Below are 15,457 nucleotides of genomic sequence, written 5' to 3'. Positions count from 1 at the left end.
TTGGCCATCTATTTCCTTTTAATTTTGGAATTGATGTGCTATTTGATTTGTTGGTTACCCATTTTATTTTAGGAAAACTAATGAAAATGGTTTGAAAACTTTGAGTTTTAACAAAAATGACAAAATAAAGGGTAAAGTGAATAGTACCAGGATTGACTTTTTAGTGTAAAAATATGATTTTTCGTTAAAATGAACCGTACCAGGAGCTTTTCGTTAAAGTTCCCTTTTATTTTTTATAAGTTGCATAGCGCCTCCAGCAATGGAGAGGAGGTCATGAAGGCACCTAGTTGAAAAGTTTAAAATATAAGTTATATAACATTTATTTATTATATGGTACGGTTTTGGTTTCGGTTTCGGTTTTGGTGCGGTTTTGAAAACCCAAAATCGAAACCAAACCGTTTTGTGTGTCGCGGTTCGGTTTTGAAACCGAAACCGTTTAAAAACCGCAAAACCAAACCGTTTGGTGCGGTTTGATTCGATTCGTGTTTCGGTTTCGGTTTTCGGTTCCAAGTGCCCACCCCTAGGCAGAAGCTGCTGCTAAGGTTCAAAAGTTTACGGAATGGCCTCGGAAATGTATAAGCTTTTATTCTCATTCCCTAGGCAATAAGGATAGAGTTAACAACAGCTCATCGGTTGAGATCCAACTCTAGTTATCAGCATTTAAGGCGTTCATTGATTTTGCTAGTAACCAACTTTTTGGGAAGGGGCGAGCTAGTGCAAAGAGCTATTGGCTGTTCTAGTTTTTTCACAGTTAAGAACATGAGGAAGTTTATAACTTTTCACTCATTAGGATATATTAGTACTTTCATATCAAATTTTGGTCATAATTATCATAAACTTCAAAATGTGATTATAATTCTATACAATATTTTGGTTATTTTTCCAAATTTCCCATTTTCAAGCCTAAATGGAGTTTTGAGATCTTAATGACGGTCCGTGTACATTCAGGGTGCGTTTGTTGCGCCGGACTGTCTCGGACTGGACTAGCTGCCGGGACTAAGCTGGACTGGCTTAGACTGGACTAAGCTGGACTAACTTAGTGAAGCGTTTGGTGCAGTCTCGGACTAAGAAGCAGGATAAGAAAAACAGTACTGTTCACCAGATTTGTGTTTGCTTAGACTAGGACTACAAATTTTTGTCATTGTGTAATAGAGTAATGCTACAAATCTCATGATATGGGTTAATTGGAGCATATTTTTGCCATGTATATTATGAATCTTAAAAAAAATTGACAATTGTTTTGTTTCTATTACCTGCTAATAGAATTGGGTTTAATTTGCAAATGTAGCTTGATTTAAACTCTATCACCCAACAGAAGAAAAATAATAGTGGCCAATACATGCAACTTCAACAAATACAAGTACATAAGATCTCCATAATTTAGAAAATCCTAGTTAACATTAGTTAACATTAGCCAAAATAGATCTCCATAATTTACAAAATGGCTAGTAAACATAAGCCAAAATACTAGTGCAAAGCTAAGTTATAAGTCATAACATAAGACTGTATGATTAATAAAATACATCCATGTTAACGTTAATAAAATACATCCATGTTAACATTAGCCAAAATCCTCATCCGCTTGCGTTGTCTCTTAAAAGTCTTTGGACGAACACTTTCTTGAGTTCCGGTTTGATTGCCCTGAACACTCCCACATTTTTTGGTTTATCCAAAATAAGAGACAATGCATCAATTTGATCCATAGGAGAGAGACCCATTGCTTCAAGTTCATTAGCTATGTCAGTATGATCTGCAGTACCTTGAACTAAAGCTTCAGTTACCATTTGCATCCTCTTCCCACTTTCAACATAAAAATCTTTCAGTCCACTGATAATTGCCTCGGTTCCATCACTTGAACTTCCCACAGCTCTTTTCCTCTTTCTTTGGCTATTTTCAGATGGGGTGCTTTGTTGGCTTTGTTGGTTCATTGAAGAAACAAAATTATCACCTCCAATATCACTTTCACCAACATGATCATGACTTTGTTCCTCCACCATTTGAGCAGGGGTTTCGGCTACATTACCCGTAGCCCGATCTTTTCCAAATATATATGCAAATCTATCAAACAGTGGAAAAGGTTTGCTTCTCCATCCATCGGCTTCTTTATTTCTCTAAGATTATATCAACATAGCAAAACTAAAATTTAGCATGCGTAACAAATATAGGAGCAAGAATATAACTAATGCATAAATAAAATAGGATATGAACCTGCACATAAGTTTGCCATGCGTCATCACTGTCAACTTCAACGCACTTTTTGACATCATTCCATGCAAATCCACTTGTGTTTATCATGTCAACGACCATACTATATGTTTTTTTCCATTTCTTCAACTTGGACTCAATATGTGGATTTGCCTTTATATTTGAATGAGGACATAAAACATTGACAGCTTTTGCTATTTCAACCAAAGTACCTTGTTTGAAAGCACCGGTGTCACACCGTTGCTTCCGAGCAACAAAATCCTCAAGAACTCCTAGTAATACTTCTTCCTCAAATGCTTCCCATTTACGCCTTCTTCCTTTTGGCTCTTGAGTAGCATTCAAAATATTTTCGTTATCCATACCTAAACAAAAAATATTTTAATGAAGGAAAATACCATACAAATAATCAATTTGCATAATATCCAATCAACTTGCATAATATCCAATCAACTTGCATAATATCCAATTAATTTGCATACCATCCAATCATTGTGCTAATATCTAACAAATGCATGATAAAAAGGAATACTAAAATAAAATGTTATCATTAAAACATATAGCTAGTTCGGTTGCTGGTTCCTAATTGCTCTCCACTCATTATACATTTCCTCAGCCATATCATTCCTCATTGCAGTCCACTGGTCCGATGATTGAACACTACCAACATATTCACCTTCTTCTGTATTTTGTCCATCTTCTATTATTGGCAAATTCTCCATTGGATCTACTAACATCTCTTGCCTAATAAGATTGTGTAGTAGGCAACAAGCGGTAATTATTCGACCTTGTGTCCTTATCGGATAGAAAGATGGACTCCTTAGTATCGACCACCTTCCTTTTAGCAAGCCAAAACAGCGTTCAATTACATTCCTTGCCTTAGAATGCTTCATGTTAAAATATTCTTCCTTATTAGAAGGTGTTCGTCCCTCCCATTCAGATAAATGATAAGGTATTCCTCTATAGGGTGCAAGGAATCCTTCACCATTTGTATAACCACCATCTACAAGGTAATAACAACCTAATGAAAAAAAAAACAGACCTTATTAGTGTTTTGTAGTTGACAAACAGAACTAAACCTAACTTAGAAAGTTGAGACTAAGTAATAATCTTACCCGCTGGTACCTTAAAACCATTAGGCCTACTAATTGCATCATGTAGCACTCTAGAGTCTGATGCGGAACCCTCCCACCCCGGAAACACATATATGAACTGCATATCTCCTGAACACACACCTAACACATTAGTTGCGACTCGACCCTTTCTTGTTCGGTATCTTGGTTTGTCAATTTCAGGTACATGCACATCAATGTGTGTTCCATCCAATGCTCCCAAGCAATTCTTAAAAATAAAAAATAAAAAACTTTTTGTTAATTTATACAAAGGGAATGAAGAGTTAAAGCTTAAGGAAAATGAAAAATATTTCTCATCATACCTTAAAACATCGCCACCTAGCATCTGTAGAATCAATAGGCACAGGCTGTGGGACTTTTAGTAGGAAACCTTGTAATCGCAAAATTCCTTGCAATACGCTATTGAAATACCTACTTATAGTCTCTCCCGACCTATAAAATCTACCGCCAACACTACGATTCTTAGTATGATGTGCTAATATTTGTAAAGTCATACACACCTGTTCCTCTACAGACACCAAACCATCAGTTTTTACCCTCCCATCTTGACGAAGTAAGTCGCATAATATGCCAAAAGTCCTTCTATCCATTCTCAATTCGTTAACACATTCAGTATCAGTATTCCCTATTATACCATTCAGATAACACAAACTAATCTCTCGTCTAATAAGTGAACGGTTAGTCAATGTGGGTCGTTCAACATGTCTCTGTTTGCCACGTAGCATCATCACCACAAGAATCGTACAAATACAAATTGTTTCCAAATAAGACATCTCTAACAATAAGATCAATAAAAGCTTCCTTCGATCCATATCTATCCAAACAAAAAAAAAACAAAAAACAAATTAACTAAATCATTAACCCGAGGCAACAAATATACATATGGCGTTGAAAAAAAAAAGTTTTCATTAACCCGAGGCATCATATTCAAAATGTTCTACTCTTATACATCTATAAACATGTGTCTAAGAACACTAGTATGAGGATTGCTATCATTGCTAGGCATTGCATGTGAAAAGGGAAATTAAAGGACACCTGTAATGCAGTAGCCTTAGCCTTAGCCTTCCGTTTATGCTCCTCTTCTCTGCAACCAACAACCACAACAAATTGCAATTCAGCATCAACCCCACACAATACAAAACATTCACATTGTATACACAGTACATACATACACACTGCAAACACAGTACATACATACACACACTACATACACTGCATACACTACACACACTACATACACTACACACATACACTGCATACACTACACACACACCCTGCAAGTACACACACAGTGCATACATACATACACACACTGCATACACCCTGCATACACCCTGCATACATACACACTGCATACACAGTACACAAACACACACACACACTACATACACTACACTTACACACACACTGCATACACTACACACACACCCTGCATACACACTGCACACACACACACTCACACTCACACACTGCACACACACACACACACTGCATACATACTGCATACACACACACACACTGCATATATACACACACACTGCATACATACACACACACTCACACTTACACACACTGCATACATACTGCATACATACACATACACTGCATACATACTACATACATACACACACACACACTGCATACATACACACACACTCACACTTACACACACACTGCACACACACACACTCACACTCACACACTGCATATATACACACACACACACTGCGCACACACACACACACTGCACACACTGCATAGACACACACACACTGCACACACTGCATAGACACACACACTGCATACACACTCACACACAAACTGCACACACACACACAAACTGCATACACACTCACACACACACTGCACACACACACACACTGCATACACACACACACACTCACACTCACACACTAAACACAGTCACACACACACACACTGGACACACACATACACACACTGCATATATACACACACACACAAACTGCACACACACACTGCATACACACACAAATTGCACACACACACAAACTGCACACACACACACTGCATACACACACAAACTGCACACACACACAAACTGCACACACACACACACTACATACACACACACACACTGCACACACACTCACACTCACACACACTCACACTCACACACTGAACACAGTGACACACACACACACACGGGGACAGAGTGCAACAAACTCTTACCCTCACACACACACTCTGTTTTTATACTCACACACACACACTGCATACATACTTGCATACACACACACTGCACACACACACACACACTGCACACACACACACACGCACACACACACACACACTGCATACATACTGCATACATACACACACACACACACTGCGCACACACACACACTGCACACACTGCATAGACACACACACACTGCACACACTGCATACACACTCACACACACACTGCACACACACACAAACTGCATACACACTCACACACACACTGCACACACACACACACACTGCATACACACACACACTGCACACACACTCACACTCACACACACTCACACTCACACTTACACTCACACTCACACACAAACACACACACACACTGCACACTTACACTCACACTCACACTCACACTCACACTCACATTTACACACACACTGCATACATACTGCATACATACACACACACACTGCATACATACTACATACATACACACACACACACAAACTGCACACACACACTGCATACACACTGAACACAGTCACACACACACACACACTGGACACACACATACACACACACACATACACACACACACAAACTGCACATACACACTGCATACACACACAAATTGCACACACACACAAACTGCACACACACACACTGCATACACACACAAACTGCACACACACACAAACTGCACACACACACACACTACATACACACACACACTGCACACACACTCACACTCACACACACTCACACTCACACACTGCATACACACTCACACACACACTGCACACACACACACACAAACTGCATACACACTCACACACACACTGCACACACACACACACACTGCACACACACTCACACTCACACACACTCACACTCACACTTACACTCACACTCACACACAAACACACACACACACACAAACACTTACACTCACACTCACACTCACACACACATTTTACACACACAACTCACACACACATTTTACACACACAACTCACACACATACACACAAAAACAGATTACACACACACACACGGACATATTACACACACATTTTACACACACAACTCACACACACACTGCAAATAACACAGGTTACACACACACACACGGATAGATTACACACACATTTTACACACACAACTCACACACACACAGATATTACACAGGTTACACAGATTACATACACACACACACACACACACAAACACACTCACACACACACAAACACACAGACAAATTTTTTTTCAGTACACACAAACACACACACAGAGAGCACACACCTGAGACTAATCTCAATTTCATCTTATGAAAACCCCAAATTCTAATCTCAATTTCACCTAAATAACAAAACCCTAATTTGTTCAATTGCAAATCCACTTGTATATTATGAATTTCTCAAACCCAAAACAACAAAATCAAATAAACCTCAGTTAATATCACAAACAAATCCACACAAATCGACGAAAAAAAATCCAAGATTCGAAGCTTACCGACTAGAGGCAGATGACAGCGACCAGATGCAAGGACGACGATGAGCGTGAGGACGATGTGGGAGCACGGCAAGGACGACGACGAGGGCAGACGCAGAGATGAGGACGATGTGGGATGTGAGATGTGGGAAGACGCGGTTTCTCTGGCTTACGAGTCCGCCCGAATTTGGGATCCCTCGTGAAGAACGGCTAAGCCCCCCCTTAGTCCTAGCGAATCCCACCTAAGCTCATTAAAGCTAATCCCGGTACCCACCAAACACTGGACTATAGTCTAGTCCAGTCCAGTCCCAGCGAATCCTGTCAAACAAACGTGCCCTAAAGCTAATCCCGGTACCCACCAAACACTGGACTATAGTCTAGTCCAGTCCAGTCCCAGCGAATCCTGTCAAACAAACGTGCCCTCAAAGTAAGATCCCGAGATATCACAGTGATGCCTAAAACCTGGCGATTTGGATACTCTAAAATGTGAGAGTTTATGATTACTAGTGGGCTGCCATTTATTCATCCAGAGTAGTTGGGTTCAAAAAACCAAAAACCGAAAAAAATCGAAAATAGAACCGAACCGAAATCAAAAAAACCGAACCAAATTCTTTTGGTTTGGTTTCGGTTTTAGTGATCTAGAAACCGAAGCGAATTAATTAAATTAATTTTTTTATTTAATTATTTGTTTTGGGTATTATTTTCTAAACCCAATTTGTAAGTTAAAATGTGCTAAACCCAATGTGTTGCCAAACTTTAAGCTCAAAATATTAAAAAAAATGCCTATAAAAACTCTAAACCCTAACCTATTATTTCTCCCCCATATAAGGTTCCAGAATCAAACCTCCTCCTGAAGTACCTACATCCATCTCCATAGCACTGTCTACTTCTGCCCCAGCTTTCTTTTCCAAATCTACTCTCATATAACATGTAACAGAATCCATAAACATTTATTTCGAGTAGATTACTTGCGTAATTTGTGATGGAAAAGAATCCAACACACACTAAATAAATCCACCCACGCATTACTTTTACTAATCAAGTTGTCAACATGCAGTTACAAGCAAACAACCCTGATCTTTGAACAACATCATACAATTTAACTTTTCTAAGTCATTTGTACGATTTTTGTGTTGTGAGGTTGTTAGTTTGGACTTTGGAAGACTTGATTGATGATTTTAGTTCAACTTTAAATGTTTATTTTTATTGTCTTTGATTCTAGTTAGAGTGTTTATGTTATGATTGTGTTGGAGATGTTAAAATTTAAAATTTCAATGTTTTTCATTTTTTGAAAAAAAAATAAAAACAAAAAACGTAAACCAAACCAAAATTTCGGTTTGGTATCGATTTTGGCAAAAAACCGAACCAATTTGAACCGAACCCACCCCTAATCCAGAGGAACCAGATCGAACACCATATATGGCTGGAAAGCTAAAGAAGCCTTTTTTTCAACGGCGTTGGAATCATGTCAATCTAATATTCCTACAATAAAATATGATCGTTTTAGTGATGTTGTTCGAATTTCTAGACACGGTTAATTTTGGTGATTTGAGCCAAAGTTGTGGAGTCCATTTAGTTGGACTGCACAATATTATACTTCGTATTCCTCATCAAATTGGCAAGTAGACGGTAGAGATTTGACTCGCCATCGGAGTATGGTGGTGAGCATGACCACCGCACTGATTGCGATTAGATGAGTGTCAATTAATTTATCTGCTGTATAAAATCTCAAATTTAATTCCATCCAATGGCAACCAATGTCGCGGTTATGCTCACCAGTCACCATATCTCAAACCGCGGTGAGCAGAAATATTTTCCTACCACCAGTGCCAAAAAATAAGGCAAGAGTCACGAAGAAGATACAGGCAGAAGACCTCATTTAACAAATATGGCCTAGAAAACCAATTAGTTTTCACAAAGTGTAATTACACTGGGAATTTGAAGTTTTTATAGCTAATATCATCCAATGTTATACAGTGTACTGTGTTAACAGCATTGATAATGCCCCGTCAACAAGTATTTCGTTGACAAGTATTCGTGCTCAACTAATCCTGTTCCGTACTACAATATGAGCAGCGAGTTGACAAAAAGTTGAGACTGAAAGGAACCGAGTTTGTTTGAGGAAGAAATCGGAGGAATGTACATTATTATACCTTTGGTCTCAGGTGGAAGCTTCTCCGTACCAATCAGTTCACTGCACTGCATACATCTCAGCAAACACTCGTAATCTCCTTCCTTTAGTGGGACCACAAAGAACGTCGCTGATGTAGGAATCTATATCTTCCCTTGATGGAGGTGTTCCAGTTGATGAATGCGGCAATACAACCTCAATGCCATCATCTTGGGGTGACCAGTCCAGGCAGATGGTGGTGGTAGCAGGGATTGATATGGCGTTTTTGGGTGTAGTCGATGAGGCTGCTTGTGTTCTGGCTCCTGCTGCTTCTGTAACTGAAGATGGCATGACGGGATGGATAAATCGGGACTTGGGGCTGGGTGGGCATGGATAACTTGTGGCAGTGTATGACTTGCATATATGTGCCTGGACAAACCAACACACAAGAAACAATGGCATTTTCAGTAGGTGAGCTATATCAACAGCTAACAGCTAAAAATGCACTGCACAGCTGTTCACCTCAGGTTTGTTCTTGACAGGGCAACGAGTTGGACGCTGCTTTTCTTTTCCATGAGCACACTGAAAGATAAAAATGGTAATTTATCAATACAAATCTGCAGCAAATTATATTCGGGTTACATACCATCAGGAAGGAAATTTCTGCACAAATCACCTTGAAACACCAAATACCATTATCATAAAACATACAAGCAGCAGGAGCCAACATATTAAAACACACAAATCACCAAACGTACCGCAACACAAACCCAATTTGTAACATTAACTCAAAGTACAAAAAACCAACATCTCAAATAAAGCACCAGCCAACAAATCAAAACGAAACCCAGAAGAAATTAACAGCTTTCATTTTTCTGCCAAAGATACCAGCTTCCTTTCACTATCGAAAAACTTGTTCGATTAGTTAATTCCAAGACTGTATGATGAAAAAAGGTAGTCATGTCGACAGCAACCGACATAGCTCTACTTAATGAAATATAATTTTACTGCAACATTCATATGAGTACAAGGAAAATACTCGAACACTAGAATTGACTATGGCCTATGAGAAAGAACCAAGAATGCAAAACTTACAGTACTTCCTCATTTAACAAGACTACTCAACCCCGACTGAACCTTTGTTCATTTGCATAATCCAACGAGAAAGACGTAAACCTTAGAGTTTAAATTCACCCAAACAGTCAATGTGGAACAGTAGACCAACTAAGTTTGACAAGTACAAATCTTCAAACAAGTCCCAGACTATAACCTCCACTTTGGAACTATCTGCTACTTCAATATTTATAACAGATAGTAAAATTTAAGTTCTTTTTTGTACACACCCTTCAACGTCAACGGAAGTTCTTAATGCATGGACCATCATTTTGATTAACCATAGCATTATCTGAAATCTCAAAGCATTGTTAATGTTGGAAGATATTTTTCTGTGTATGTTTACCTATTTCGAGGAAGCAAGTAACAACATTTTCTGCTTTAGTCCTACCATTTTAATCAAGCGAATATCGCTTTTGTAAGAATTTAGAGTTTCTCAATCTAATCCAATCCTTAAGACCAAATGAGGCCTTAGATTTATTCTGCCAGTCAATAAGCACACGCACAAAAACGGAGGCGAGAGTTTGAGGAAACTACCGAATCAATACGCGAAGAAGAAAGAGGTGTGGCATGGATACAGTACCAGCATACAAGATTTGTCGAATTTCAATTCCAAAAACAGAAATCTTTTACTCGAAACAAAGAAAAAACAACAAAAAAGAAAGTAATAATTTCACACCAATCTTTTAAAGAATCAATCATAATGCTGCTAAAACAATAATCCAGGCATTAAACATTCCTCATTAGTAAATAAGCAATTAAATATTAAGAAAGAATCGATGAACAAGAAGAGAGAGAGAGAGAGAAAGACCTGGTAAGCGTAACTTCGAGAATCCTCCCAGGACCTGTAAAGATCAGTCTTGCACGGAGTCTTCCCCAAATAATCCGAAGATGATGCGGACCTCGAACTCCTCCCTCCTCCTCCGGTGACCAAAACACCGTCCATCACCAAAACCTCCTCCCTCTCCACCGCTCCTATCGGCGTTCTGTAAACTGTAGGAGGCGGCGGCCTCTGCATCAGATTCTGCAGAGGCGAGTGCGGCGACCTTTGCATCAGATTCTCCAGAGGCGAGAACGGCGACCTCTGCATCAGATTCTCCAGAGGCGACAGCGGCGAGTGGTGGCGGCGACGTTGCTTCAAGGTGTCCGTCGGAGAAAGTGACGGAGAGTGAGACTGAGCGCACAAGTACCTGAACAACGGCGTGTTGACGTCCACATTCTCCAAGTTCCCTCTGAGCAATCGTGTGTCCAATTTCCCCATTTTCGAGTTGCTGTGAAGGTTTTCCATCGAATTCACACTCTGCGCAAAAACAATCACACACTCAACACATTAGATTCAACGCAGTTCATACGAATTCCCATTCCCGCCAAATCACCGATTATCTTGAAAAAAAGACGGAAGATAAATTGAAGGAAAATAAAGGTAATAAAAATCGCTAAATCGTTTCCGATTCGTACAAATTGCAATCGGAAAATTAGGGTTGTGGACGTAAAATCGCAGAGGAAGAAGACGGAGAAGAGATGTGGCAATGGCGGAGAAGAGAAGAGGCTGAACAAGGCTAGGGTTTTTCGTTCGTTCGATTCTTAGGGTTAGGGTTTGAGCTGGAAACGCATCGCCGTCGTTCTCAATTGGCTCGTCTTCTCCGGCGAACAAGTGGTCGTACTAAAGTTCTCATCTTTTTTATTTCTTGGTATATAATATATAGGCCTCGTGGTGAGAGTGAGACTCTTACCCGCCCTTTATATGTTCGTTCAAAAAAATGGACCGGGATGCAATTTCTGGACAATTAAAACGGTTCTGAAGGTCTTTTTTGGACCTTAAAAGGCGATTTTACCCTTCATTTGTAAATGATCGTAAAATCTAGAGCGTTTTAACGAAAAATCCACAGGACTATTTATTTTAACGAAAAATCATATTTTTACACTAAAAAGTTAATCCTGGTAACTTTACCTTTTATTTTGTCTTTATCGTTAAAATTAAAAGTTTTTAAACTCCTTTTATTTGTTTTCCTTAAAATCTATAAAGTGTTGGCTACGTACCATATTAATTAGATATTGACTACATATAAATCGATACGATTATCAAATAATTAAAGATCTGTTGTAAATATTACGTGGATGGTCCACATGAATAGTTTGTTACTATTTATGCACAGTATTTTCACTATTCATTTGTGGAAAATTTGTAAAGTGAATAGTGCTTTCTTTTGTTTATATAAAGAAAGAAGAGGGGATGAATGAAGAGAGGTTCGCGGGAGAGAAAGGAAGGAAAAGAAGAGAGAAGAGAGAGAGAGAGGAAAGAAGAGGAAGAGAGGAAGAAGAGAAAATGAGGGGGAGATTAAAGAGAGTTATCTTTGTACTCCTATTATTTCAGATTATAATGAAAGCACCACTGCTGCCCCGAGGACGTACTCCAGTCACACTGACTGTAGAGGAACCTCGTAAATTTTGTGTCTTGTTTCATTTATTCCGCTGCACCCACCGTCGATTTTACAACACGTTATCAGCACGAGAAGCTCTCATGTCGGTGGAAAGCACTACTTACCTCTCACCTCTATCGGCTGGAATCTCACAGATAAGAAAATCTTTTCATTTCATTCTCATATCTTTAAATAACTAATTTTCTTAAAGTAAATATACATGTGGTTATATAAGTATTGTCATTATTATTGGCAGAAAATCTCACAGTCATATGAGCTTTGCAACTCCAACTTCCTGACATCCGAGTGAAATACTTTCTTCTTGAAAGTTGTTTGTCCGCCTCGTACATAGAACATATCCAAATTTCAGAAATTGTCAACGGTGCGATCGTCGTAGATGACTGAAACTTCAACTCAGCTTCCATTTCCGCAGAAAACTGGACAGCCATCTTATGAGTACCAAACCTTCATTTTCAGAAGCTCAGCTCGAAACTGTTTCTTCACGAAAGTTGTTTGGTATCTTCTTATCCATGTCATACTAAATTTTGAGTTAAATCTAACGGTTTGATCTTCTTATAAGTGGCAGACAAAGAAAAGTGTGATTATTTTGGGTAGTTGGAAAGAAAGAAAAATATATATATAAATTGAAAAAGGGAGCAAATGGATGGTGTGTCGGTTGGACTATTTAAAGAAAACAAAAAGGTTTTGGAAGTGAGTTGCACCATTCTGAAAAAAAAAAAATAATAAAAACAAAAAAAATAAAAATAAAAAAATTGGAAAGGTGGATTGTTGGTGCATGATGTTGTCACAAAAGGAGAAAAGAACAAATATTATTGGATGGTACACGGCACCATGTGAATGAATAAGAAACGAAAATATATATTTATTTATGTGAATGGTGTTGGCTTAAAACACTTTCACAAGCTCTATTTATTTAAAGCAATTTATTTACAGTGGGTAGCATTATTACCCTTTGCTTTAAAGCTTTGATATTTATGTGCATGGTGTTGGTTTAAAGCCCATGTCACAAGTTCTATTTACTTTAAAGCAATTTATTTATCATGGACGGTTTTACCACCTACTGCTTTAAGTTTTGATTTCTGTGAATGGTGCTGAATTAAAGCCCTTGTCACAAGCTTTATTTACTTAAATGCAATTTATTTACTATGGTTGGAATTACCGCCTAGTGCTTTAATTTATTTATTGTACTTATCTTTTGTTACTATGAGTATATACAGGACCTGAAGTTCCTTGATCAGATCAGAACCTGCAGTTTCTTGATCCTCATCATATAAAATGATTGGACCCGAAGTTCCATCATACAAAAGGATCTGGCATGAAGTCCCTTGATCCTGAAGATCAGGACATGAAGTTCCTAGATGAGTACCGTAAGTTTGAAGTGCCGCAGTGCCTTAACTTAATTGTAATAAAAGCCATAAGAGTCTTAGTTTACAGACTATTAAATATGGACCAGAAGTTCCTTATGTCCATACTCAAAATGGTTTAGCAGAAGCCTTTATTAAGCGAATGAAATTGATTTCCCGCACTCTGCTCATGAAAACGAAATTGCCAATTTTCTACATGGGGACATGTAAACTTTACATGATGCATTATTAATTCGGTTGAGACATGTTACCGACCATCAATACTTCTCAGTACAACTCGGGTTTGGAACCAACCAAACATTATACATTTACAAGTTTTTGGTTGTGTTGTCTATGTGCCTGTAAGACTGCCACAACGTACTGAAATGAGGCATCATTGCAGATTAGGCATTGATGTTGAACACCATCTATCATTCAATATTTGGAATTCTTGATTGGGGATATGTTTACCGCATGGTTTGCGGACTGTCATTTTGATAAGACAATTTTCATGCCATTAGGGGGAGAAAATAATATCGTTCCAGAAGAACGATGAGAAAATATCATTCCAAAAGAATGATGAGAAAAGACCGTTCCAGAAGAACGAAGAGAATTTGTCTTATTTTGATTCACGAAGCAATCAATAAGAAAATGAAATATGAATAATTGAATGATGCAACGAAAGTGATGAAATCATATATACTTACTGCAAATGTGCCTACAAGAATTGATGTCTCTGTTGGATAAAATAATGAGACAGTAAATGATTTATCTGTTGCACGCCTGAAGCGTGGCAGATTTTTAGACTCAAAAGGTTCAGTTATTCGAAAGAAGAATAATATGGCACTACTGAACTATTGCATTCCCGAAGCATAACTGTTGCATGCCAGAAGCATGACAGTCGCCGCGTGGATACACGTCCCAGATAGGACAATCCACAGACATGGGAATATTGATGTCTCATGCATGAAGCATGATTGACGTATAGGTTCTAAATGACTCAACTCTTGGAAGTGGAGATTAAAATTCAAGCTCTATAACACTCAAGAAGAGGTTATGATCCGCATTCTCTAAACTATGACTATCCTGGAAGAGATAGTGTAATGCCCTTGAAGAGGCAATGGATATCCAAAGAAATGAAAAGCTTTTATGCATGCGCATGCACATGAGAATATGGGATCACGGATTGATGATAACCGATGGTAATTTTGGTTTTTACAAGTAGCTACTAAATTCATCAATGAGCTGTGTTAATATTGAGTCACGTTCTTTTGTTCGTCGACAAAAGAAAAATTATTGGCCAAAATGGAGAAAGGCAATTCCATTACAATTTTGTAAGAACGTGGGCAAATGAACCTATATATATTTGAATACAATACAAATAGCCAAAAGATGTTGAACCAAGGAGATT

At 38.5% G+C, this 15,457-nt stretch overlaps 3 protein-coding genes and 1 long non-coding RNA gene across 5 annotated transcripts; 1 reads left to right on the top strand and 3 right to left on the bottom strand.

The window, feature by feature from the left end:
• Positions 1-1,319: 1,319 nt before the first annotated feature.
• Positions 1,320-7,394, bottom strand: LOC126631940 (uncharacterized). Of its 2 annotated transcripts, none has more exons than XR_007626506.1 (4): positions 7,061-7,394; positions 4,371-4,419; positions 2,418-2,567; positions 1,320-2,111 (listed from the first exon to the last, which is right to left on the bottom strand). XR_007626506.1 is itself a non-coding variant. In XM_050302153.1 (4 exons), exons 3-4 carry the CDS (start codon positions 2,563-2,565, stop codon positions 1,575-1,577), a joined length of 894 nt encoding a protein of 297 aa, XP_050158110.1. In that variant the 5' UTR covers positions 2,566-2,567; positions 4,371-4,419; positions 7,061-7,394; the 3' UTR covers positions 1,347-1,574. The 2 variants fall into 2 exon arrangements, 1 of the variants encoding a protein (XP_050158110.1); XM_050302153.1 differs by having other exon boundaries at positions 1,347-2,111; positions 2,209-2,567.
• Positions 2,616-4,147, bottom strand: LOC126631937 (protein ANTAGONIST OF LIKE HETEROCHROMATIN PROTEIN 1-like). The gene is made up of 3 exons (XM_050302150.1): positions 3,638-4,147; positions 3,318-3,543; positions 2,616-3,223 (listed from the first exon to the last, which is right to left on the bottom strand). Exons 1-3 carry the CDS (start codon positions 4,145-4,147, stop codon positions 2,766-2,768), a joined length of 1,194 nt encoding a protein of 397 aa, XP_050158107.1. The 3' UTR covers positions 2,616-2,765.
• Positions 7,395-8,964: 1,570 nt separating the features above from the next.
• LOC126631941 (uncharacterized) lies at positions 8,965-11,980 on the bottom strand. Its single transcript, XM_050302154.1, has 4 exons — positions 11,721-11,980; positions 11,074-11,562; positions 9,672-9,731; positions 8,965-9,578 (listed from the first exon to the last, which is right to left on the bottom strand). The coding sequence occupies exons 2-4, from the start codon at positions 11,548-11,550 to the stop codon at positions 9,231-9,233; spliced, it is 885 nt and encodes a 294-aa protein (XP_050158111.1). The 5' UTR covers positions 11,551-11,562; positions 11,721-11,980; the 3' UTR covers positions 8,965-9,230.
• Positions 11,981-12,504: 524 nt separating this feature from the next.
• Positions 12,505-14,510, top strand: LOC126631947 (uncharacterized). Its single transcript, XR_007626510.1, has 2 exons — positions 12,505-13,198; positions 13,921-14,510. It is a non-coding gene; the product is annotated as an uncharacterized LOC126631947 (long non-coding RNA).
• Positions 14,511-15,457: the final 947 nt, after the last annotated feature.

Source organism: Malus sylvestris, chromosome 8, assembly GCF_916048215.2.
Source record: "Malus sylvestris chromosome 8, drMalSylv7.2, whole genome shotgun sequence".
Lineage (NCBI taxonomy): Eukaryota > Viridiplantae > Streptophyta > Magnoliopsida > Rosales > Rosaceae > Malus > Malus sylvestris.
Note: the sequence above shows the minus strand (reverse complement) of the source record. Positions and strands in the feature narration are given on the sequence as shown.

Bases quoted from the DNA above. Each gene is read 5' to 3' on its own strand.
- LOC126631940 (XM_050302153.1), bottom strand. From the start codon at position 2,565: ATGGATAACGAAAATATTTTGAATGCTACTCAAGAGCCAAAAGGAAGA. The intron at 2,112-2,208 runs GTTCATATCCTA...ATATAATCTTAG, and splicing joins CATGGCAAACTTATGTGCAG to AGAAATAAAGAAGCCGATGG.
- LOC126631937 (XM_050302150.1), bottom strand. From the start codon at position 4,147: ATGGATCGAAGGAAGCTTTTATTGATCTTATTGTTAGAGATGTCTTAT. The intron at 3,544-3,637 runs GTATGATGAGAA...TTTATTTTTAAG, and splicing joins CTAGGTGGCGATGTTTTAAG to AATTGCTTGGGAGCATTGGA. The intron at 3,224-3,317 runs GTAAGATTATTA...TTTTTTCATTAG, and splicing joins TGGTTTTAAGGTACCAGCGG to GTTGTTATTACCTTGTAGAT.
- LOC126631941 (XM_050302154.1), bottom strand. From the start codon at position 11,550: ATGGAAAACCTTCACAGCAACTCGAAAATGGGGAAATTGGACACACGA. The intron at 9,732-11,073 runs GTCTTTCTCTCT...TTTATCTTTCAG, and splicing joins CTCGAAGTTACGCTTACCAG to TGTGCTCATGGAAAAGAAAA. The intron at 9,579-9,671 runs GTGAACAGCTGT...TGGTTTGTCCAG, and splicing joins CTGTCAAGAACAAACCTGAG to GCACATATATGCAAGTCATA.